Source organism: Tursiops truncatus, chromosome 16 (genome assembly GCF_011762595.2).
Source record: "Tursiops truncatus isolate mTurTru1 chromosome 16, mTurTru1.mat.Y, whole genome shotgun sequence".
Taxonomy (NCBI): Eukaryota; Metazoa; Chordata; class Mammalia; order Artiodactyla; family Delphinidae; genus Tursiops; species Tursiops truncatus.
In genome coordinates, this window is record NC_047049.1 from 46198240 (window position 1) to 46225277 (window position 27038).

At 44.1% G+C, this 27038-nt stretch overlaps 1 protein-coding gene across 3 annotated transcripts in view; it reads right to left on the reverse strand.

Annotated features, from left to right (window-relative positions):
* Positions 1-27038, reverse strand: part of WDFY4 (WDFY family member 4) — a 277304-nt gene that overhangs the window by 86730 nt on the left and 163536 nt on the right. For all 3 annotated transcript variants that reach the window (XM_073793353.1, XM_073793354.1, XM_033841802.2), the window contains exons 40-43: positions 19201-19278; positions 13122-13328; positions 11665-11716; positions 8805-8968 (exon numbers count right to left, since the gene is read on the reverse strand). In XM_073793353.1, coding sequence (XP_073649454.1) covers positions 8805-8968; positions 11665-11716; positions 13122-13328; positions 19201-19278 — 501 coding nt within the window. The remainder of the gene's footprint in view (positions 1-8804; positions 8969-11664; positions 11717-13121; positions 13329-19200; positions 19279-27038) is intronic.

Below are 27038 nucleotides of genomic sequence, written 5' to 3' on the forward strand. Positions count from 1 at the left end.
CATTCTCTTATACTTGTGCAAAAAATCTACTGCAAAGAAAGCTTCAACCGTGCTCACATGTGTCACGCTTCCCTTTCCACACGTCTGCTCACCTAGACCTTGTTATCAATACATTCTGTTACAGTGGTGTATGGAATAAGTATTCTCTTATCTCAAAAAACAGTACAGATTGCTGAGAAAAAGTTAAGTATTCAAAAGGAGAGAGACTATTTCAATTCCATTTGTGCTGGCTACCTATGAATTCGGGCATCTACTTTTTCTCTATTGATCACTTTTAGATGGAGCATTCAGTGACACTAGTAAGCAAAGAAATGTATATTAAAACAATAAGGAGATATTATTTTTATATGTCAGTTTGGCAGATCTGAGAAGTAATATAACACTTGGATCTCCTGATGGCAGCTCGTATTTTCAGGTGGAGACAAGGAGCAGGGATGCCCCCTGCCTGCCTGCGTGTGCCACTTGCACAGCAAGCCTGCCAACAGGCAAGCCTCCACCCTTTCTCTGCTGGCTCAGGGGAGACCAAACGGAAAAGGATTGAAACTGCACCAGTATAATGTGAAAAGGATTACAAGTCCTGAACTGTTCAAGGCGCAGTGTGTAGCATTAGCTGCATTTAGAATCTGCACTCAGTGACTGAAGTTGAAGCATGTTTCTAGCCAGGGCAGCTCCGTATATCGTAAAACCCAGACTTGTGGATCTCAGCATTTATTTGAAAAGTTAGTATGTATGAGAATCACCCAGGCAGCTTGTTAAAGTTCATCTTCCCAGGTTACATTCCCAGTTGTTCTGATTCAGCAAGTGCTGAATGGGCCCTGGAATTTGCATTTTAATAGGCAGCCCAGATGATTCTGACGCAGACAATCTGAAAACCATACTTAGAAACCAATCCGTGGACACCAGCGAGGCTCTGAAAGTAGAGGTCCCATCACATGCAGGCACATCGCTATAACTCATCCATCTGCTCATGCTTTCATTTAATAGATACATATTGAATGTTTGGCCTGTGCCTCCACACAAACATAAAGGGAGGGAACACACATCTTGTGGTGCGCGTGGTCTAACAGGAAAGAGAGAAGAATACCAACTGTCCTGGTACAGCATGGGGTTGGGGGGAGATACAAGCATTCTCAGGGCACAGAGGAGAGTGCCTGGCCCAGACAGCATCCGGGGAGGGGGGGGGCAGGTGACATCAGAGAAGTGGGTCCCAAGGACGTGACCCCAAGGCTGAGGTTGGGTGTTGAGATGATGAAAACAGAGGAGAAGCTTGGCAAGGTACAAAGTCTTGAGCCAGTTGGACATGTTTAGAGATTATAAGTCGTTCTGTATAATTAGAGTAAAAAGGCAGGTGTGTGTGTGCGCACACACTCGCCCACTCATGTAAGGGCAAGGGAAGCAAGTCCAGGGAAGCACAGGGCCAGCTCAGTGGCCCTGTGCACAAAGTATGCCAAAGAGAGTCTCAGAAGGTGTTCAGTAGGGATGACATGTGCAGCTCTGCATTCTAGTTACTCGTGGCGACTCACCCAGGGGGGTAGTTACTACGTGCAGAGGTTAACACAGTTCTTTGCCTTCTACAAATGACGTCAGCTCAAAATACCTAGGAAGGGCCTGATGCCGCTCCCTGCTGTTCAGAGCAAAATGATCTCCCTGTAAGCTGGTTTCATTTCTAACAAGGTCAAACTAATATTTTACATTGAGTTTGTATGAAAAAAAAAATAAATGTTTAGTTTTTCATGTAATTAAAAAGAACAGCAACAGTAAAAACAACTCCCATGTGAGTTCTAACTCTGGACTGGGTCTGGAAGCACATTTTTTTAAGTGGAGACTCACTTCACTTCTGTGAGCAGCTCTGTGGAGGGGGAACAAGGGACCGTCCCCAACCACGCAGTGGCTGACACAAGCCCACAGTTAACATACATTAAATAAACCACTCCTCATGTCAAATGGAGCTGTTTGCAGAGAAATGTGTTCATGGTTCTGGGAATCATTAATCAATGACGCAAAAGTGGCACAGAATAATTACCATCCCAGGTATCGCTAGAGGCGATCAGAGCTCCAATGTTCTCGCAAAGAAATGAGTTAAGCTGCTGCCATTCCGAGCTCCAGGTCTGCCTGCTTCCCCCAGAGGCCTCTGTGGGGACAAGCCATCCAGAAGTCTGGAAGGAGATGTGCCCCGGAGTCTCCTGGGCTGCATCGGCAAAGACCATGAAAGCAAGCGCTTCTGAGACGGCAGGGGAGGAGGAGCCAGGGCTCGCCACGGGCTGCCTGCCCACTTTACGTGATGGCCACTTGAAGGCAGGTGCTCCGGGCGTTCTGAGCCTGGGCGCACACCCACCACGTACACCCTGCTGTGGGTGTGCTTTCACTTAGAAAAAGCACAAGACCCAAAAGGTCTTATGGAGACTTCTTAATTAGGGGAATTCTCAGCTTACAACAATACTTGCCTCAAAATGTTTCAACACAAGCAGAAAATATTAGTCTGGGGAAATGCAGAAAATAACCACCCACTCGCGCGCGCGCGCGCACACACACACACACACACACACACACACACACACACACACACACACACACCCCTGCCACGGTCAAACCCTCTATATGTTTGCTTAAACACGTTCATGGTTCTAGGGTCAGTGCAACAATCCTCCCTTCCTCGACTTCCAGTTCCTGTCCTTGACAGTAAGTAGAATGACCAAGGATTAAGGAGCTGGGGCTAAGTCACGTGCAGGCAGGCAGGCTGGCACGTGCGTGTCACGCTACGTCCTGGCGGAGACGCCGTGCATGGTGAAGAACCTGGAGGCCTGCCTGCCTGAGGCGGCATTAACCGGAACATTCGCAGAGGAAGCAGAGGGGTCCTGGAGCCAACATGTCCAAGGCCAACACAGGAAGGTTGCTGAAGAATAGGGTGGTGGAGAGTTTATGTAACTTGCCCAACATAGTAGGCTAGGAGCTAGGAAAAAGAGAGAAAACCCCATGAACTTGGAGTAAGACAGAGCTGAGATGAAATACGAGCAATTCCAGTTAGCAGCCTCTCTAGGCTCTGGTTTTGCCATCTTTAAGATGAAAATGATAAAGCCTCCCTCACAGGGCCCATGGTGAGACTCGATGAGATGTAGGAAAAGCACCCGAAGCAAGTGCTCCAGACCTCCAGCTATTGACACTTCTGCCAGTAATAGTGATAAATAAAGAGCAGAACGAGGCTCTCCGTCCAGTCTGAGCACTTGCCCTGTGCCAAGCGGCCCTCCTGGGCATGAACTGTTGGCATCTTCTTCCTTGGTGGTGGTGGATTTGCAAGGCAGCCAGGCCTGCTCCGCCATGCCTTACCTGCTCCCAGAGGGGCTCCCCCAATGAACGAGGTAGGCCCAGGGCATGCCACCCCTCAGGCCAGTTCCCGAGGTTCTCGAGAGCAGACCCATGTCACTGTGGTGGGCAGGCTGCCCACGCCTGGAGCCCCTACACTGCCACAAGGCACACCAGAGTGGGGGGCTCCCCATGGACGGTCCGTTGATACAGCTGTGTTCTCCAGTTCAGCAGATCTTTCCAGAGCACAGATACTACGAGTCAGGGAAGGGAGAGACAAGAATAAATTCCAGCCTGTCCCTGCCTTTAAAGGCATCACAGGAGGACTCAAGAATAATTACAGAGCCGTGTGACAAGGAAGATGCTGGCAGCAGAGTGAGCGGAGTGCTGTGGGCGGCCCGTCGCTATGAGTGCTCTGGGGACGGACACATCAGCACAGGCTCACCCAGGAGGGGGCCTCTGGTTGCAGGGGAGTGGTGAGTGGGTGGGCATGAGGCTGCAATGATCTGGCTAGTAGAGGTGTGGGCAGTGGAGGGGGCCAGGTCACAGGGCCCGCTCCACAATGAGCTCTGCAGCCCAGACCCGACTCAGCCCACTCTTCCAGCCCGTGGACGTCCCTGAGTTCCCAGGCCTGCTTCCCTATGCTCCTCTCTGCCTCAGGCTTTAAATTCAGGGGACTCACCACACATCAGTCAAGGCCCCAAACCCAGCAACTTCCCTCTTTCCCACAAAATGCTGTATTTTGTAGTGGACATAGAACCCTAGATGGGCCCCATCCCAGCTGGTCAGGTTTCTCGTGGGCTCTACTCTGACCCTCTGTCACATCCTCCACCATCTCAGCAGGAAACAGACCCACTCAGACCTGGATTCTCCCATTTTGTCCAAGCTCAACACTTGCCCAACCTCCACAGTTCCTGGCTTCACAGGCTCCCAGGTGCATTGTGGAAGCCCTGGAAGCCGGCTGGGGCTGGGTTTAAACAGGAGTGTTTCCTCATTTGCACTGACAGGCCCTTTCCCACTTCCTCAGGGCCATGGCTTAGGTACCAGGGTTCATACCCCACTCCTCCCTCCTTCTTGGAAAGAACAAATGCTAAGGTACCATTAAAAGAGCCACAATCACAGTGATAATAGCAGATACAAGCCCCCGAGAGCTCCTCTGCGCCGATTTGGGGCAAAGACACGCAGTGTAGGTGGTGGAGGTGGGATTGGGACCAGGCTAGAGCCTCTGTCCACCTAGCCTCCTGGGAGCCTGTCCCCATGTGACCCTGGCCAGTCTCCTAGACCTGCTTCTTCAGGGAGCAGGTGTGTCTGGTTCCAGTGACCTTGTAGGAACTCAGGCTGAATTGGAAAAGAATCTCTCCCACAGTTTACCGTGAAGTCAGAGGCAACAAGCACAACCCAACGAAATGGATCAAAACAACTCATGCAAAGAACCAATGTCTTGATAATGTCAAGAATTGCCTTGCTTTGCCCTGCTCAGTCCCTTTGTGCCCCACCCCCCAACCTCGTGTGGCCCCTCCCGGCAGGTAAGGGGACACCAAGCACTAAGATCCTGCCTCAGACCCTGCTGCGTTTCACGTGCTCCTGTCTGCACAGCCTGGAGTCCCTGCCACCACAGTGAGCCACCTGTGGCATTCTGACAGCTTCCTGCTGTGTGACATGGAGATCCAGAAGGACTGAAGTTTAAGTACAAGGCAGGGGAAAACGAGAGAACAGCCGCTCTCTGCTCCTGACCTGCCTCTCAGAGGCTGGGAAAGTCAGTCACCTGTGGGCTTCAGGCTCTGGCTTCCCCAGCAAGACCCCGGAGTGAAGTGTTGCTGGGTGGGACAGTTAGCAAAAATAAGACTCTCAGAGACCAGGACAAGTACCAAAGGCAAGAACCTGCTGCACAGGCCATGCTGGGACTAGCTCTGGCTGTGATGGTAAACTCCAGACCTCGCCCTCAGCCCAGCCCAGGGAGGACTGGAGCCACCTGGCTGGTCTTGGCAAAAGCACATGGGAGTCAGGCCATCTGCAGAAGCCCTTCTTGGAAGGCGGGGCATGGATTAGGTGACATGTGGACCCTCAGTGATACCAGATGTGGCAGGCAGTATTTGGGGACAAAGATGTCCCCCAAGAGCCTCATCCCTGGTTATCCCATCATATACTAACCTAGGTGCTGCTTGAAGGGCTTGAAATTATTTTTCATTCCAGATGAAATTAAGGTTGCAAATCAGTGGACCTTAAAATAGGGAGATTATCCTGGATTATTTGGTGGGTCCAATTCCCATGAGACCTTAGCAGCAGAAGGCGGCACTAGAAGAACTGGTGGGAGAGATTCAATGGAAGAGGGAGGCAGAGGGGAGATGAGGGGGAGGGACGATGAGGCAGAAGCAGCTCAGAGAGCTCTGTAGTGTGAGGAGGCTGCTGCAGCTGGCCTTGAAGATGCAGGAAGAGAGCCACAGACAAGGGATGTGGGTGGCCTCTAGAAGCAGAGAACGACCCCTGGCTGACAGCCAGCCAAGACCCGGGAACTCAGTCCTACGGAAGCACGGAGGTGAATTCTGCCAACACCTGAACGAGCCTGGAAATGGCTGCATCCCCAGAGCCTCCAGAAAGAGATGCAGCCCTGCCAACACCTCGGCTTCAGCCCTGTGAGACCCTAAGCAGAGGACCAGCTGAGCCATGTTGCGCTCAGACTTTTGAGCTAATAAATGTGTGCTGCTTTAAGTCACCAAGGTTTTGGTAATTTGTTACGGCAGCGATATAAAATTAATACACCAAATAAAACCAAAGCATCGCCATTGCTCTCTTCTTATCAAAATGACGAAAAGAGCCAATATGGAGACAATATCTAACCCGGTATTTCTTTACCCTATCAGGAAAGTAGGAAGGGATGGCTGGGGCTTGGTTTTAATCTGTTTAATATGCATCCATCATATCAGGATTTCTCACCTTGACACTATAGGCGTTTGCGACTGAACAATTATTTTCTGCTCTTCTGAGCATTGTAGGATGTGAAGTAGCATCCCTGGCCTCTGCCCACTAGATGCCAGTAGCAACCCCTCCCCACCAAGTCATGACAACTAAAAATGTCCCCAGGGGTGGGGCAGGGTAAAGCTGCCCCCTGCTGAGAATCACTGCTTTACATTATCCTTTAAGGGCAAAGAAACGTTTTAAGAGTAAGAAAGCATTGATCTCTTAGCTGTTTTCAATTGACTAGGCATTTACTAAATATCCATTTACCTATATGAACATATATGATATGTTCAAACTGTTATCAGCTGTTAGTACTCAGCAGCTGGGTACTGTGGCTATGTATACACACATATATAAATATATGTTACATACGTTATGTTTTATATCCATTTTTTAAACTTTCACACATTAGACTACACTACTTCCATAATCAAAATAAAATGAACATGAATATAATAAATCTTCATTCATCGGTGTTTACTGAAAGGCCTCTCCAGGCATGCCCGAGGTTAGGCGCCTGGGGGGTCCCTCCATGAAGGAGCATCAGTAGAGTGAGAGAGGCAGAAGGTGAAGTGGTGAAGGTTAGCCTGAATGTCAGGAGCAAGGGCAGGTGGAGATACAGTGGGCAGTAGAGACAGGTATGAGGGAGAGACCAGCTCTCCAGGTTTCAGATTGGGGACCAGTCGTGATGGGCTTTGGAGAGTCAGCTGCTAGGAGTCTAGCGTGCAGAGCACCACAGACAGACAAACCAGCATGAGCAAAGGCATGGTGGTGAGGTGTGAAGGCATGGTGGTGAGGTGTGATGGGGACTTGCAAATGTATTCTCTGGCTGAAAGCTGTGGGTTCAGCATGTACAAAGACCTTGTTGTTCCAGGATTGTTTTTTTTTTTTTTGCGGTACACGGGCCTCTCACTGATGTGGCCTCTCCCGTTGCGGAGCACGGGCTCCGGATGTGCAGGCTCAGCGGCCATAACTCACGGGCCCAGCCGCTCCACGGCATGTGGGATCTTCCCAGACCGGGGCACGAACCCATGTCCCCTGCATCGGCAGTCGGACCCTCAACCACTGCGCCACCAGGGAAGCCCCCAGGATTGTTTTGATTAACTGCTACCCAAATCTGAAAGCAGCTAGACACTCGGCAGAAGTTCTGCAGTCATCCATTTGGCCAACGCACTTCAAAGTCAGCCCTTTCACCCAACCCCTGGAAGGAGTAAATCCCAGTTTGACACCCTCCAGGAGTCTCTGCAAGGAATCTGCCCCTGGAAAGGACATGCTTCGGTTTCTGCACGTTGCTCACACCCATCACAAGCTCTCTGAGCTTGTCACTTGCTCCTGGATACCCAGGCTGCTTACTCAGTGGCCCGTAGTTCAGCTCCACTCTCCTCCACCCTGCAGCCAGACTAGCCCTCAGCTCTCATGCATTCATCTCTGGGTAGCCCCTGCATGTCTTGCCAGCCCCGCCCTGCCTGCTCCTCTGTTTTGCTGGGGCATCTTCTTCACTTACATCCCATACAGAAGAGTTGATGGAAGAGACAGATGGAAGTCTACCCAGCCCTTAAACCACTCAACCTTTGGAAAGGGAAGAGAATTAGTCTTTAATGAGCCACCTCATGTGTGCTGGGTGCTATGCTAGTCACTTTGCTTCCATTATCCCATTTAAGCCTTATGAGAATTTTGTGAAATGGTTGCCGTGCACTCCATATTAAAGATGAGAATAACTAACTGAGGCTCACGAAGGTTAGGTAGCAGGCCATTTAATATGTGGCCAAGTTGGGGTTTTTAGCTCAGGTCCGTTTTACTTTAAGACACGTGCTTCATCTTCCATACTTTCTTAGACTTGTGTAAGAGGGCCCTTCCCTGTTCCTGTTCTTCAGGGGGACCCCCTGACCCTCTTCCAGTCATACCCAGGGGACATGCATGCACACCAAGAGCCTGGGCTCCCACAGTCCAGCTCCAGGCATCCGCAGCAATGGATTTCCCTGCTAACTGGTCCAGCCTGCCTCCTGGCTGTGCCTACTGTCTCTCCAGGTCCACCCTTCTGAGGGCTGAAGGTGCCTCAAGTGTGCTTCCTCTAGGCCTGAGTGGTGGCCAAGGGGAGCTGCTTTCAAGGCGAGGAGTGTGGGGACAGCTGGGACATATGGGTCAGGTGTCCAAACACATCCACCAGGGCCCCTCACTCAGGCACGGGATGGATCCCTCAAGTGGTCAGGCTGTGAGCGGGGGGCCAAGGTGCTGAACTACAAGGAGGTCAGGAATTCTAAATTTGAAACTGGCCCCCCAGGTTATTATAAAGGTCAATATAGGGCATTAGAACATATTTCACTTAACAGTTTATTAGCTTGATTTATATTTTCTAAACATTTTGATGCAAGATGTGTGGGCATTTGCACCCTTGCTCTGGGCCCACAAATTTAGGAGCATGCCATCGCTTTTGCTCATTGATTTTTTTATGGTGAATGGAGATATCACCTCCCATGTGAGTGCAGAAAGCTTAGTTCTCTCATGTCTGATAATCTTTAAAGAATAATCATGATGGGCTGTGTTACCTTTTCATGATCAAGAAGCTCTTGTAAAATGACTTGTCTCTCCCGACACAGTTCCAAGAAATCTTCAGAGTGCAGGCTTTCGTGTAAGGCGGGGAAGAAGGTCAGCTGGGTGCAGTCTACTGCCTCATCTCTCTCGCTCTCAGCTTCCTGTGGTGTCACTCCATCTGCAGCAGCAAAAAAGGGACGTATGGTTTGTGCAGGAGCCACCTGGAGTCACGAGGGACAGTGCACAGCCTGGGCCCGAGTCCCTGGGAGGAACTGCAAGGTTTCAGGGCAGCCGTGAATGACGTGGATCCCAGCGTACCCCTCACTGTTTCTGAAAGTGGACACACCCCTCTGACCCTATCATGTGGTGAACACACCTGCAGGTTGATTCACTCAGGAAGATGTACCCGGGCCTGGCTGCTCTGCAGCTCTCCAGTGACCACGGGGGGATGTTTCAACACCTTCATTAATCAGTAAAGCAATTTCCTAGAGGGTCCCAGAGGGTCCCACAAGATTTGCTTTTTCTGAACTTCACTTTTTGTTTTCTTTTTTTTTTGGCCACACCAGGTGGCATGCCAGGATCTTAGTTCCCTGAGCAGGGATCAAACCCACGCCCCCTGCAGTGGAAGTGCAGAGTCTTAACCTCTGGACCGCCAGGGAGGTCCCCTGTTCACTCTTTCAAGAGTGGGGTTTTTTTCCCTAATTATGGAAATACTATCTTCTTAATGTAAAAAACTTGGAAAACCCATGAAATTGTGAGAAATTAAAAATGAGAAATAAAACAAGTATCACCTGTGCGCCCAGAGAGAGTGCTAATAACAACAGCTCCTGTTTAGTGAGCACCTTCTCTGTGCTGGATATTTTAATGACATTTTTCATCCAGTCCTACCTAGATTGTAGAGTCCATTCCATCCTCACTTTGCAAATGAAGAAATTGACAAAGGCTAATTATTTTGCTCAAGGTCATACGGCTACTAAGAACTAGAGGCCGAATCTGAACCAAGTCCCTCTGAGTCCAGAGGCTGATCTTTTCATCTCTAGTCTGTCTGTCCTCCCTGGCCACAATGTGGTTTAATTCTGACATCTTTTTTGTACATACATGTATATGTACACACATAACGTAATTTCTGACATGGTAAGAATTATACTGAATTTATAGTTTTTCTTTTCTAACTTTTTGGCTCAAGATTATACCATGAGCACTTTCCCATTCCATTAAAAGTTCTTAGAAAGCAACTTAAGTGGCTGTAATAATCTACTGTGTGACTCTTCCATAATCACCCAACTCACCTCCTATTTTTTAGAGATACAACTAGTTTCTGTTTCTATACTACCAAAATCCACTGTGCTGCAATCATCTGTGTGTCCATCTAGACTCATTTCCAAAGGATGCGCTCCTGTGCATGTGCCTTTGGGTGCCAGCTAAGTACACACCTGTGTGGATCTCTAGAGTTTTCTCCTCCACCCTGTCCTGGGTGTCCACCTGCGTGGAGCAGCACATGGCTGCAAGGTCAGGGTGCTACTGGACATCTTCTTTGTGGCAAGATGCTCATCTCTTTGACCTCCTCCCCACCTGGGAACCTCACACTTGCATGAATGTAAGTGCCTGCCGCTCACAGCAACATCCATCAGAGGCTTTTCCTCAGGCAGAGAAAACACTGTGTAGATACAGGCACCCAGGAAGGCATGGTGAAGGATCACAACCCTTTCTTCTTTGACTGAGCTCCCTACTGGGAGTTGGGGGTCCATGCTGGAAACATGGAGGACGCCTGGGATCATAGGTGACCAGAGGCCCTGCATATAGGGGACGAGGGGACTTAGCAGCCCATGGCCCTAGTCCACATAAAATCAAACACCTGCTTTCTACCACGGTACCCTCTGCAGCCACCCAGTTTGAGAGGGAGAGCAGGCAGATTCTCCTTCTGATCTTAGGGTTATGGGGCTTGGGATGGAAAGAAGAGAAGCCAAAATATGAGTGTTACACTGTCATCCCAAGTCTCAAGTGGGACTCCCCAAATCAACCTGGGATCAAGATCCTCACTTCTGGGCTTTGTTACTGCAGACTGACAAGACAGCAAGCTCCACGCAAAATCCGGTGCTAAGGCACTAAATAAGACAAGTCTGATCAGCTCTAGGAAGGTGTCACTTGGTTAAGGGTATGATATAAGCTGCAGCCTAGGATACAGTGAAACTCACAGACAGAGAGTGTCTGAAACAAAAGGCAGAGTCTCTGGTAGAAACACAAAATCTGAAATATAGTGTATGTGTCTGTGTGTGTGTTTGGTATGTATTTGATGCGTTCGGGCCAAAATGACTTCTGAAAATAAACTAGATTTTTAGCATATCAACCCAACCAAATTCCTCCATGAGTATTACACAAAGGGTAAGCATAAACATCAACAATGATTCAAAGTGCTTTTTTAAATTGGAGAAATAACAATGACCATTATATCTGTCATCTTCACAATCAGAGAATTCAGTGTTAAGCATTAAATATCTATCCCACCCAATTTTGCTCTAAAATATTTTCCTATTTTCCTCCTAGGTGTTTTGGGTCACATACTGAACATGTATTAGTATTTGGGGGGGCACTTTTAAGGTTTCCCTCATATAGCAAATTGACAGGATAGTTTCCCTGAAAAAAATTCTTACTGTTGCAACCTAAATGCAAACTCCTTCCCCCAGTGGAGCGTTCAGGTCCGGAATGGGTCCCTCTTCATTCTGGAGAGCAGAGTGATGAAAGGCCTTGCACTCCCTACTCTAGACTTGCAGCATTTTCTTCCCACAATATATTAACTTCATATCTTTAAGGAGATGTTAAATAAAACCAAGAATTGCTTTAACTGTTAAATAAAAATACAGATAAATTGAATACCTTGGTTTTCAGCATTTAACTGAGAAATATCACCATTTCTGTCCTGACTTTCCTGAAATAAAACCAGAGAAAAGAGAAATTAAATCCTGGATACCCATGGGCCCCACCCCCCTTTCCACAGATTCACAAACACATACACACACATGCATATGGCTCCTTCAAATCACTCATACACTCAAGACTCAAAGGCAAGGGGAGCAAAATGCCAAATCCGAAAGGACCACAATAAAATGCAAGTGTTAATGTTCCTGAGTCAAAGGGGAAAAAACCCACAATCTTCCATTAAGTAGGATTTACAGTAATTACCAAAGATTATGTCAAATGGGAGTAGAGAGTATCCTGGCTGTCTGTGGTATGGCCCACCCTGGAGAGGGGACCAGGGACAGGGGCTGGGGCTGGACAGCCCAAGAGACCAGAGACTAGGTTCCACAGCCAGCCTTCGGCCTTGACATCAGCACCACGGGCAGGCTTATTTTTCCTGCCTCCATTTCCTAAGAAATGTATTGAGGGAAAAATACTATATATCACCAGATGTTTACAGACAATACACTCAAAACTAAAACGTCTACTGAATAAATGAAATATAATTTTTTCATTAGGTTTTATAAAGGATTTAATGTGGGTAAAAGATTCTGAGGTTACAGACTAGAGAAGAAGCCCAACATTGTAACTCAGGATGAACGCAGAAGGAAATGTCTTGCGTTCCAGGGTGTGGAAAGGCTGCTTTTCAGAATATCTTAAAGCAGAATTGTTCAATGAGGACATGAAATGCTATTAACAGATTCTTCTGTATCCACTACCAAGCCAAGGATGGTTCTTCATCATTTAAAAGGCAAAAATGTAAGTTTGACAGAGAGTCCAAGCTTCATTACAGCAAACGCCTGGGGACTGTCCAGATTCCGTTGCCTGGGAATCCAACGCAGCTTCAGTGTCATTTGGACGAAGCGCGTCACTGGCTCAAGCTTGCAGAAATAGCTGAGTTCAAGATATTTCCATTGTAAGACTTGAGTCGGGATTTGCTTGCACAGTGATGCCCACAGAAGGGCTGGCCATGACTGCTCTATGACACATAACTTGTACAAGAGACAGTGCCCACCACGTGGCTCTTTTCAAACGCTGGCATCCGGACCATTCTAACAGACTTTTACGGATGTCAGCGTGGTACTGGATCAGTGGTGTATATGTGAACCACTCACTCACTTATTTTTTTCATTCATTCAGGCTGTAGTTAGAGCATCCCTTCTATGTACCTGGGGAGTTAGTGATTCTTTCCTTCTGGTAAACAGCACCAAGAATGCATTACAGCACTCCTACAGTGAACCGCACGCATTACCTCTCCTACCTGTCCATGCCAAAGCACTCCTGATGGAAACAACATCAGATGGAAAAGCTAAGGAGACACCTCGCTATACATTGCCTGTCTGGAAGCATCCTGTCTTGTTGCATCTAATTCTTACCTTGAGCCTTTCTCGACTCAGGGCCTCCAGCGGAGACAAGCGTCTGATACGTTTCCTCATGCGAGCTGGTCCTTCTCTCCAGTCCAGTTCCCACCGGGAGCAGGGTGTGGCTTCTGCCATCTGACGCCACAAGCCCAGCTCCCCAAAAAGCTGCTCCTGGATCCTGGCCCAGTCGTTGGCTGCCTTGATTTTGCCACATCTCCGCCTCTGGGAAGCAGAAGTACAGCGTCACCTCTGGACACATCTCCTCACCAGCCTGGCCCCAAACCTCCTGGGGTGAACAGACCAAGCCCCCCATAATTGCCTGAGGAAAATCACCCCTATAGGCAGCTCCAAGCACCTTCACGGTGTACTCTCTGGAGCTAGGACCAGGCCAGGAGAAGAAATCAGTTTTTCAGCTTTGAGACCATTTAATTCAGCTTCGAGGAGAAAAAAAACCCTCTGCCCTTTGGCCCACAGAGCCTCGTGACTGCTGGGCGCTGTGCAGAAAGTAACAGGTCCCAAAGGTCCCCATGCTATTCATCAGAGGATTGGACAGCTATTTGGCAGAATGGACACAGAACCTCACCACAGCCCCTACCCTTCAAAATGATGCTGAAAGCCCTCCTTCCAGTGTCTGGACTGGAAGTGTGGTGAGAATGTTCAAAGAAGCTAAAACCTTTGATGTTAATAAAATTATCCTTCCTAATATCTATGGAATCCTCATAGTTTGCATACACAGCACTTGACTGTTATACCTTCTGCTAGAGTATAACTCAAACCTTTTACAAAATACATCGACACCCCTAAATTGCTTTTGTATGCCACATTGAAGTTTCCTACATCATCTATCAAGGGAACATTTCAATTCAGTTTGGACAGCAGAATCAACTTTGTCTGCAGGGTGAACTTTTCCAACTATTCAAGTATTTGATGGTATGTGCCCTACATTTTAATTTTTCAGAAAACTGAAAGGTGAAAGTGCTAAGGACAAGAAGCACAGACCTCACAAAAGTAACATAAAGAGAAAAGAAACTCATTGTCATGTACCAGGCTGAGCCTCTCACCTGCTTTATCTCATTTCCTCTACACAATGACACCATAAGTGAGTCTGGAACTTGGTAAGTACTTTCTATTATCCTCATGAAGGAACCAAGTCTAGGAGAGGAGAAGTGACTTCCCCAAGGACCAACAGGTGACCAAGCTAAGACTGAAACCCAGCCTGTCTAATTCCAGAGCCTTCACTTCAGCCTGCGTGCTTAATTCCTTTCCTAGGGCCCTGGTATCATTTCATTAAGTCGTGATTTCTGCCAGTATTACTTCAAAGACTGGCAGACTTAGATCCATTTTGAATGGGAAAATCGTTCTCAGAACTTGAAAATTCTCCCAAAAACATGACAGATGGTATAGTTCTAAGTACTTCGTCTTTGGTGTCAGATGAACCTGGGCTGTCACCATGTTTCTGCTTTTCACTAGCAGTTTAATCTGAAGGAGACTTACCATCCTCATCAGTCAAATTCAGTTAGTAATATTACCACAATAATAAAACCATGGGTTTATGTAAGGATCAAATGAGACAATATTTTCCAGAGTTTAATACGGTGCCTTACCCAACTTAAGCAGTTAGTATTATTATTGTGAATAAAGCAAATTCTATTTCAAAACAAGATAATTTTGTTTCTCCACAGTTCTTAGATTCATATCCTGAATAGTTATAGCATTTTACAAGTACTCCAATTGTTTAATAAAAAACTCCAGAAAAATAATGACTATCCAAAGCCTTTTATAGGGATTTGGTTATATGAAATGAACACGTGTTTGGGGAAAATATTTCAGCTCCTGGGAGATTGTTGCTGCATTTGTAGTTCCATATTGAGCTTGACAGAGGATGAACAATCCCAAGCTACTGGGTTGTTCATCCGGGGTTTCAAATTAGTCTTTTAAGAGCATCCCTTCCACCCTAAGGCCCCACCTATGCAACCTGGAGGTTCCCAGCTGCCTGAGTCTTCATCACAGGGCAAACGTGTTGGCTGCATACCTGCAGCTAGACAGATGTGTGTCAGGGATAAGATCCCTCATTCATCCTTCAGAGATGAATGACTGTTTAGTCCATGATGGAAGGCTGTATGTGGTCCCAAGACAAAGGACATGAGATGACTAAATAAGCAGAAGTCCTGAGCTCCTGCACCCGCAAGGTGTTCTGTAATGCCCATGCTTCTGCACAAGGTAAGGTCCCCATTCAGTTCAAACCTCGAGCGGGCCAAATGCCACACCAGACACAGGGGCAGGGATGCTGGTGTATTAGAGGCAGCTATGATTCTCGGCTGAATAGAAGCTCTTGGGTAGCATCACTGAGACTTTCCTCTTGGCAACCAGACCGTCCCTACTTTCAGTTCCCAGTGCTGGGGTGCAGCTGACCCCAGCCCTGGCTTTAGTGGGTGATGAATGGTTGTGGGATGGGCTAGTGAGCATCATACTCTGGGATTGGAACTGGTTGTCTCTAGAGCCGTATAGAGCAGACTGCAGAGAGGTGGATGTGTACACGTTCAGGGCTGCTCACCTTGCACTGGCCAACCTTATGTGCATCAGGAAAAGGCACCTGATGTATCTGCATTGAGGCATACACAGCCTACAGGCAGGCCTCTCAGCAATGAGACAGTCCCTTTGTGCAAGTTACATAATTTCCCACCCTTTATATGAGCCCTGCCTGGTTCCAGGATGTACAGACTGGGGAGCAGAGCATGAGTTCATGCCAGCCTCAAATGCTCTCTCCTCCATGTGCCTTGTTGCCTAAAACATATTAGTAATCTCATACACTTGTGTGTTTAATGTTTGCGTGAACATGTGTTTGTGTGTGTGTACGAAAAAGAGAGAAAGAAAAGAGAGAGAGGGAGAGAGGAGGCAGATTCCTTAAAGCAGAGTTTGAATACCTGGATCCAGCTCTTCTTGAACCGTGATGTTCTCCTGGATTTTTCAAAATATTTCACGTGTTGCCTAAGCCAGTTTGAGTTGAGTTTCTGATACTTACATGTGAAAGAGCTGTTACCAAAATGTAATGGATATATAGAGACTGAGCAAGAAATGGAAACAGCCTGTTGGCCCCCAGAGAGCCCAAAAGAGAGGGGACAGAGCAATGCCCCTCACACACTAAAAGAAAGGCCATTTCTGGGGTGGAAGGCATCTTGCATAGAACTTTAAACGGTAAAAACTGTCATTTTAAAAAATATATAGACAAAATGAGGCATGTCTGTAAGGTATGCTGAGGACTCAGTATAAGAACAGGTGGCCTGGGTATATCACAGAGCAGCGCCAGAGCAGCCGGACCACAGAGAAGAGAACAAATGTAACTGGAAATGGCAAAGGGGCATCTGGGCAGGGCCAGAGCAGAGGCACCTGTTTTCGTCGGCACTTCTGGAGTGATGGGAAATTGGGGAGATTAAATATCAGAATTGCACGATTTGCTGGTGATGGGATGATGAGGTATACTGGATGCTTGGGTTAGCTTCCAGGGCACTGGGTGACGCTATCTTGTCATGCTGTGAGCACCTGCATCGCCAGTGACCTCTCAGGTTAAGTAAAATGCCCAGTTGGAAAAGTCTTACGCAACCTGTTACTGACAGCCGTGTGGGCGGGGGCCCTTGAACCTCATTATCTCCACCCTCTTGGAAGGACCTCACGGAGTGTAATTAGGAGAAGCTGTCCTTGAAGAACATGGCATATTTCACAAGGCTGATTTCTTTCCAGAACTTGGACTTGACTTCTCTGGAAGTGGAGTGGGGCCTTCGTCGGGAAAGTCTACTACACCCCTTAAAAGAAAGCGGGGTGAACACTCCAGACCCCATTATCTCCGGCAGACGGTGATAACACCTGCATTCTTTTAAACATCGAAACGATCTGTCTCAAATATTTAAACACTTGGAAAGTATCCTCAAGGATTAGCCTCAAAACGCTGATTTTCTCAAAAATACTTCAATCAACAGTAAAACTCTGTCCCACTTTCTCAAGTACCCTCTGAGCCCCAGTCAGGCCCGCTGCTGAAAATAAGCCAGACTGATGTTCCAGGAGGCTGGACCCTTGCCTTATGGGCTCAGAGCCTCTGCCGAGGTTCTTCTGTCCTTCCCCATTAACCTTCAGTTTTTCAAATTTCAGCAGAAATCCACCAGTTACCACAGAGCACATTTCTCCTAGCCATGACCAAATCTTCCAGGCTTTTCCAACCATAAGAAGAGAAATGGTCAAACTCTCGACTAGATGCTGATTTGAAAGTTTAGATAAACAACACCCTCTGTCTTGAAATGGAACAAGCGCGATGGGGATATCCCTAAATAAAGGATGCAATCCTAAATGGTTCATCTTACTTTTCCCCCAATGGCAGCTGAATTTATTAGCCATATTGCTAGTCCTGAATGAAGTTGGTGAATTCAAGTAGTAAGGCACTCACATGCGAGGTCCTGTCCAAGGGGCGCAGATAACACGCAAATATAAGCCAGCAGGACACCTATCCTCAAACCGCCTCTCCCCCCCCCGCCACCAGCATGTCTGATAAACTGCCCACCTCCTTATGTAGCACAGCCTGGGAGGCTGTGTTGCTAGTCTGTATGTTTCTGGGGTGCACGCTGTGCATCTCACAAATCCCTATTCGTGGGGGCATGTTGTGGGCTCCCAAACAAGCACATATGGAGATAACTGGATCAGGTTACTTGGCTTAAGTTGATCAGAGCCTATTTTGTTTCCCTTGAACTTGGGGACTACTGTTTCACCATTCCTTCACCCCTCGCCTTACCCCAGGCACACCCAATGGTTCCTTATACCCCACTGCTCCTCTCTTTGTAGTACAACATCCTAGTATTGGCCTTATCACCCTGCTTTAATTTCTTTACTCTTGGTCCCTCTACTGAGTGTTAAGAACCTTCAACCAGAGGAGTATCATTATCATCTCTGCCTTTCCTACACCTAGCAAGGCTTTGGCACAGAGAAATTGTAAAGTAAAAATATAATTTGTGACGTTTTAATTCTACTGTTGTGTTCTATTACTAGCAATCACTTTAGAAAATTTTTGTTAACATCAATAATACCACCTAAGAATGAACTTCTTAGCCATTCATTAACCACATACGGGACATCTATTCCCTGCCAGCCACTGTCTAGGTGTTCCATACTCACTCTTTAATCTTTACAGGTAGGCAATATTATCCTGTCTTAAAGATGGGGACCCTGAGGCTCAGACCAGGCTCAGTCCTAGGAAGGGGCAGACCTGAGATGCAAATAGAGATGTCCCTGGCATGACAGCCAGTGCTCTTTACCTAGACTGTACAGAAATCACTCCTAGAGAGAGGTTTTCAACATCTAAACCTACCCTCATCAGTGGCAACCCACTGTCCTTAGGAGAACAAGCCAAACCCCTAAGGTGGCAGCAAGCCACTCTGCTTGCTCAGGCCCTGCCTCATCTTCATTCACCCTTGTCCCTTCCCAGCTCAGATCATCCCAGTCACTTCCTCTTCTTCCAGTTAACTGATGACATCCAGTGCTTTCCCGACTCAGGAGCTTCACACATTCCCTCCCCTTAGTCAAAACCACTTCCTTAAAATACTTTAGCCCATATTCCTCCTTCTTCAGATTTCAACTTAGAGATCAATTCCTTGGAGAGGGCCTCTGATCTGCCCAAATTAAAGTCTTCCCCTTGTTATAATCTCCCATTATACTCGTATTTTCCCTGTCTATTGCTCTTTCCAAGTTATAATGATCTATTTATCTGTGCACTTATTTAATGTATATCTCTCCTTTAGAGTAAGCTACCCGAGAGTGAGGCCCACGTCTGCTGTGTTTACAATCGTGCCCCTAGCTCCTAGCACAGGATCTGAGGCACCCAATGGATGAATGAGTAGGTAAGTGGATGGAAACACTGCCTATCTCCTCAGCTGCTGACAGTGTGGGTCCAAATCCCATGGCACAGGTCATGAAGGTAGGACTGACTCACTGATGACCAATTATTGGCTTAGCCAATTTAGAATTTAAACCAAATGCTCTTATGATTCTTTATTTCAGGTTCAAGGTAGGTTCTGGTCTACTGTGCAGAGAAGGGAATTGCCTTGTTTCTTACCTGTACATGATCTTTGTATAGAGATGCATATAGTTCCTGTCCTTTTCGTCTGTAGTTCTCGATACATGACACGAAGTCCTGGAGAAGAGACAAAACAAGTCACAACTAATAACAGCTGTGATCTGAGGTAAGAACTTCTCTACTCTGACCAGTTGTCGGGGGAAGTAAGAGTTACAGGATTTGTTGGTCAAATCAATCACAACCTCATGAATACATGTACCACCTATGCTGTTACATTCACATACACACTCACATACATGCTTATGGGTTACTTCCACTTCCAGCTACGACGAACTAGCTTGTAGCAGATAAATCTTCCTCCCAAGAAAAACTAGAAAAGCTAGAATATAATAGATAAATTAAAATGGAATTCTAAAAAATGTTCAAGTAACTCACATTTATGGAATAGTGCACCCAACAATAGTAAAATACACATTTTTCAAGCCCCCACAAAATATATACCAAGACAAACTACATGTTGGATCATAAAATAAATCTCAACAAATTTTTAAAAAATTAAAACCTGCAAAATATGTTCTCTGACCGTAAAAGAATCAAACTGAACTCAATAACAGGAAATCTCCAAACACTTGGGAACTAAACAATATACTTCTAAATAATCCATGGATCAAAAAGTAAGTCTCAAGGGAAATTTTAAAAAATACATAGTACAGTATGTATCAAAATTTGTCACATAGCTAAAACAATACTGAGAGAGAAATATATGTCACCGAATGCATGCATTAGAAAAGAGTTAAATTTTAGAAAATCTGAACAGACCAATAACAAATAGGGAAATTAAATTAGTGATCAAATACTTCTCAAAAGAGAAAAGCCCAGGACCGGATGGCTTCACAGGAGAATTCTATCAAATATTCAAAGAAGAATTAATACCAAACCTTCTTAAATTTCCAAAAAATAGAAGAAGAGGGAATACTTCCCAACTCATCATATGAGGCCAGCATCACTCTAATACCAAAGTCAGGCAAAGACACCACAATAAAAGAAAATTTAAGAGCAATATCCCTGATGATCACAGATGCAAAAATCCTCCATAAAATACTGGCAAACAGAATTCAACAGCACATTACAAGAATCACATACCGTGATCAAGTAGGATTTATCCCTGGGATGCAAGGATAGTTCAATGTATGCAAATCAATCAAGGTGATACATCACATTAACAGAACAAAAGAAAAAAAATCATCACAAAGTTCATTATATATATGTTTTATGTATGTATAAAATTCAGCCTTTAAAAAGAAGGAAATTGTGCTGTTTGCAACAACATAGATGAACCTGAAGGACACTATGCTAAGTGAAATAAGCCAGAACATTGCATCTCACTTATATATGGACTCTAAAATAGTCAAACTCATAGAAGTAGAGAGTAGAATGGTGGTTTCCAGGAGCTGGGGAGAGGCAGAAATGGGGATATGTTGATTACAGGATACAGAGCTTCAGTCATGCAAAACAGTGAGTTCTGAAAACCTAATGCACGGCATTGTGACTCTAGTTAACAATATTGTACTATATATTCGAAATTTGTTAAGAAGTTAGAACTTAAGTGGTCTCATCAGAAAATAAAAGGTAACTATGTGAATTACCTTGATTGTGGTGATTATTTCACAATGTATATGTACATCAAAACATCAAGTTGTGCATCTTAAATATATACAATTTTACCCTAATACAGATGAAAAGATTTTAAATTAAGATATTTTTAAATGATGTAATTTTAAAATGTTTTGTATCATAGAGCCTATCTGAAAAAAAAAAAAAAAGAGTACAATTTCTAAGTCAATCTAAGATCCCACTAAAGGAACTAGAATAAAAGAGAAAAATAACCCAAAGCAAGCAGAAGGAAGGAAACAATAAAGGTAAGAGCAGAAATCAATGCAATTAAAAACAGAAAAACATGGAGAAAATCATTGAAACAAAACTGGTTCTTTGAAAAGATCGATAAAACTTACAAACCTGTAGAAATACTGACAAAGATAAAAAGAAGACACATATTGCCAATATAAAGAATGAAAGAGAGGCTATCCCTACAGACCCTGCAGACATCAAAAAGATAGCAAGGGAATATTACAAATAACTACATACACATAAATGTGACAACTCAGATTAAATGGACAAATCCTTTGCAAAAACATAAATTACTGTATGTCAACCAATATAAAATATATCATTGGAACAGACTATAACAGTTAAGGAAATTGAATTCATAATTTAAATACTCCCCCCAAATAAATTTCCAGGTCCATATGATTTTGCTTGAGGATTTTACAAAATATTTAAGCAAGAATTAATGTAAATTTTACAAAATATCTTCCAGAAAATAGAAAAAATTGGTACACTTCCCAATTTGTTTTATGAAGCTAGCAATACGCTTATACTTTTACACCACAACCAGACAAACAGAGTACAGGAAAATAAACCTATCTTTCATGAATAGAGATGCAAAAATTCTTTTTTTTTCTTTTTTTTTTTTTAACATCTTTATTGGAGTATAATTGCTTTACAATGTTGTGTTAGTTTCTGCTGTATAACAAAGTGAATCAGCTATACATATACACATATCCCGATATCCCCTCCCTCTTGCGTCTCCCTCCCACCCTCGCTATCCCACCCCTCTAGGTGGTCACAAAGCACCGAGCTGATCTCCCTGTGCTATGCGGCTGCTTCCCACTAGCTATCTATTTTACATTTGGCAGTGTATATATGTCCATGCCACTCTCTCACTTCATCCCAGCTTACCCTTCTCTCTCCCCGTGTCCTCAAGTCCATTCTCTACGTCTGCGTCTTTACTCCTGTGTTGCCCCTAGGTTCTTCAGAATGAGTATGTGTTTTGCTTTTTTTTTTTTTAAGATTCTATAAATATGTATTAGCATATGGTATTTGTTTTTCTCTTTCTGACTTACTTCACTCTGTATGACACTCTCTAGGTCCATCCACCTCACTACAAATAACTCAATTTCATTTTTTTTATGGCTGAGTAATATTCCATTGTATATATGTGCCACATCTTCTTTATCCATTCATCTGTCAATGGACACTTAGGTTGCTTCCATGTCCTGGCTGTTGTAATAGAGATACAAAAATTCTTAACAAAATATTAGCAAATAGAACCTAGCAATGCATAAAAAGAATGACATACAATGACCAAGTGGGTTTATTCCAGGAACACAAAGCTTGTAAATACCCAAAAAGCAATCGAGATAATCTACCATGTTAGTAGGTTAAAGAAGAAAATGACATGATTGTATCAATTGATGCAGAATAGCATCTGACAAAATTCCACACTCATTCATAATAAAACTCTCAGAAAACCAGGAACAGAGGGGAACTACCTTAACATAATAAAGATCATCTACAAAACCCCACAGCTAACATTATATTTAATGTGAAACAATAAATGCTTTCTCTCTAAGACTGTAAACAAAGCAAAGATGTCTGCTTTTACTGCTCTCATTCAACAAATCGCTGAAGTTCTTAGATTTTACACCAAAAGCATAAAAGAAAACAAATGAATTGGATCTCATCAGCATTAAAAACTTTTGTTCCACAAAAACCCACATAAAAATGATGTAATAGGGCTTCCCTGGTGGCGCAGTGGTTGGGAGTCCGCCTGCCGATGCAGGGGACGCGGGTTCGTGCCCCGGTCCGGGAAGACCCCACGTGCCGCAGAGCGGCTGGGCCCGTGAGCCTGTGCGTCTGGAGCCTGTGCTCCGCAACGGGAGAGGCCACAGTGGTGAGAGGCCCGCGTACCGCACAAAAAAAAAAAAGAATGAACTGTTGATACATGCAACAACCTGGATGAATCTGAACAGAATTATGCTGAGTAAGAAAAGACAATCCCAAAAGGGCAATATGAGAACTTCTTGTAGTGATGGAAATGTTCCTTGTTGTGATACTGTATTACAGTTTTGCAGGATGATACCATTGTGGGAAACTGGATAAAGGGTACATGGGATCTCTCTGTATTATTTCTTGCCATTGCATGTGAATCTACAATTTCCAAAATAATCATTATATGTAGTCCTCACCACTAGGAACTCATAGGAGAAAAAAAATCTTCACTTAAGAATGTCAATGATGGGGCTCCCCTGGTGGTGCAGTGGTTGAGAATCCACCTGCCAATGCAAGGAACATGGGTTCGATCCCTGGTCTGGGAAGCTCCCACATGCCGTGGAGCAAGTCAGCCCATGTGCCACAACTGGTGAGCCTGTGCTCTAGAGCCCGCGAGTAACAGCTACTGAACCCGCGTGCTGCAACTACTGAAGCCTGTGCACCTACAGCCCGGGCTCCACAACAGGAGAGGCCACTGCAATGAGAAGCCCGTACACCACAATGAAGAGTAGCCCCTGTGGTCACTGCAACTAGAGAGAGTACGCGTGCAGCAATGAAGATGCAACGCAGCCAAAAATAAATAAATAAAATAAATAAATTTATTTTAAAAATAAATAAAATGGAAAAGTAAAAGGGTCCTGCTACATAGAAGTAAAACTTTGAAAAAAAAAAAGAATGTCATTGATGAAACAGTACAAATGATTAATTTTATGAAATCTCAATCTTTGAATACAGTCGTTTTTAATAGTCTGTGTGATAAATGGGAAATCTGCGTAAAGCACTTCTGAACACCAAAAACCATGATGGTCATTTCAAGGAAAAGCACTCATATAATTGTTAGAGTTGTGAGCTGAACTAGTTGCTTTTGATCACTTTAATTTGAAAGAATGACTGACAGACAAAACTAGTTATGAAGACTTGGATATGTGGCAGATCTTTTCTTGAAAATGAACAAAGTGAACCTGTCATATCAAATAAAACCACTAACAGTATTTTCTGCCTATGATGAAATTTGGGCTTTCAAATTTCGAATATCAGAATGTTGAAAAGCTTGTACCTGCCTCTGTGAGCCTGACAGTTTCTCAGTAGATAAATATTTTTCTGATAAAATTGGTGGTACATGAATATGATTTTTCCATATTGCATAATGAAACATGTCAACATTTGGGAGATCTCGTAACTCAGGGAACCAATATTCTCATTGTATGTTACTTTCATGCTCCAATGCATGTTACAAATCATGTATGGGTTACAATATCCATTCAAAGTACAAGATAATCAATACATTTTACTGTAACAGACTACAAAAATTTCACTGATAAAAGTTTCAAGTAACCTTTCAGAAACTACTACTTGTTGAATTTTGGTGTAGTATCAAAGAAGAATATCTATAATTTTCTGAAACTTCTATTAAAATACTCCTTTCTTTTCTAACTACATATCTGTGAAAGACCAGATTTTCTTCATGTATTTCAACCAAAAAATAAATTAAAAAGTATTACAACTGATTGAATAAAGAAGCAGATATGAGAATCCAGCTGTCTGCTAAACCAGATAGATATTAAAGAATTTGCAAAAATATAAAACCGTACTACTCTTTTCAAAATTTTTTGTTTTGAAAAATCTAGTTATTTATTAAAAATGCTGTTTATGCTTATATATAATGGATTTATTACTGCTATCTTAAAATGAATTAATAAATGCCTTATTTTTAAAATTCTGTTTTAATTTCTAACATGATAAATATCAATAGATACAATCGATATAAACAACAGCTCTTTGAAGTCTCAATAATTTTTAAGAGGGTAAACAGGTCTTGAGACCAAAAAGTCTGAGAACTCTATGAAAATGTTGGTCAACTGCTATGAAAGTGAATGAACTCCTACTCCATGAAAAGACATGGATAAATTTCACACAGTTTGGAATGAAATAAGCCAGAAAGAAGAGCATATGATATGTTATTTCACACACATAAAAGTAAAAAGTGGAAAACTGATGTATGATATTAGCTGCCAGGAAACTGGCTACTTTGGGGGTGCTAGAGACTAGAATCGGGCATGGAGTGGGGGGTGCTTCTGGGGAGCCGTGAATGTTGTATTTTTTAATCTGGGTAGTGGTCACATGTTCACGCCATTAAAATTCTTAAATTTGTATATTTATGACTGGAACACTTTTATTCTATGTGTGCTAATACTTCAATAAAATAAAAGAGTATTTACCAGCAAAGACTCAAAACTATGGAAACAATATAATTTTTAAAACCCCAGTTACTGTTTTGGAGTAGTGGGAATAGGGTGATTTCTTTCTTTCTTCTTCTTTTTTTTGTTTACAAAATTTTCCTTAATATTGCTGTTACACGTTTATACAAGTAACATTCATTATGAGCAGTGCAAGTGACATAAAATGCTGACAAATTTGACTAATTTTACATCTAATTTGACATCTAAGGCCAAAGCCCAGTCTTTTTTCTGATATGATGCTTTGGAGATGTGCGGCAGGAGAAGAGAACTCGTGAGGGAACCTGGACACAAAGCAGCCCCTGTCAAACAACGAATGTGCTATCTCACTGAAGAACAGGCCTGGTGTGGATCATCCCAGGGGGTTAAGTGGGGGAGTTTCAGGCAGGGACACTCCGGCAAGATATATGAAAAGATATTCAAACTTTCATGCTGTTCTGAGCGCTGCTAAATCAGAGTGTTTCACGTAGAATCAAAGTCCAGACAGCTTGGTTCCTGGCCCTTACCAGCCACATTCCATGGGCAAATAACTTAATATTTCCAATTTGATTTATCATCTATAAAATGAAGGTAACAGTACCTCCTTGGTCTAGTCCAAAGAGATATTATAGAGATAAGATGAGACAGTAAAATGAAACTTCATAAAAGGGTCACCCAGAGACTATCTGGGTGTAAGTCATGGGTAAGATCAGTTGAAAAATTTGACCTAGATGGTCTCTTCTGAATTAACAGTTATAGAAAATGCTATATGATTTCAGTTATATATCATATTTACTCTTCAAATAAATACCCTAACGACAATAGCTGCAGCCCAGTGTTGTTTACACCCTTGCTCAGATATTCCATGTCTACCCTCAAATTTTCTCTCTGTTGTTAAGTTCAACCAATAGCCATTGTCCACCTACCATTTTCCAGGCCCTGCAGTACAAAGACGAGCCCCATATCTGCTTTTGTGCAGTGCAGTGGAAGAGCATATAATTATGTGTCGACATGGCCAATGTTGAGACAGAGCTATGTTTGGGACATGGTGACACAGGTCACAGTCAGCACAAAGAAGAGGACACCATGGTGTTCAGTGAAGGCTCCCTGGTTGAGATGCTGCTTTAGCTGAATCTCAAATGAGAGGTTTTAAATAGAAGCCTGATGTGGTCCCATTAGCATTTTTGCTAACTCGCTCTGGTAGCAATTTGAAGGATGGATTTAATGAAGACAAGACTAAAAGTAGGGAGTTCCCTTAGGACACTATCATGACAGCGCAAGTGAGGGCTCACAGGGTGGAATGGGTGAAGTAGAGGAGTCAAATTCAAGAACAACATGGAAAATAAAATTGGGATAAACTGGTGACTGTATGAGAGGGTAAGAATTACTCTAAAACTTCTAGTTTGCCTAATGGAACAAATTAAATTAGATAAACTAAGAAAAATTAATAGATATCACAAAAACAAGAGAAAGAGCAAGTTTAAGCGATACGAGGACATGTTGAATTTGAAGCATCAGTGGTACAGCTGGACATCCCTAGAAGAAAGCTCAAGTGAGAGTTCCAAGTTCTATATAGATCTGTGAGCCACCAGCAATCAAATGATAAATAAACAGTGAGAGATGATAAGATGTCTCATGGAGAATACGTGCAGAGAGGAGCCTGATGAGCCAAGGTCAGAAACCGGAGAACACTAGCAAAGTTTAGGATAGGAGAAGAAAGGTTAGAAAAGTTTAAGGAAAATCAGAAAGAGAAATGTCATGGAGACCCAG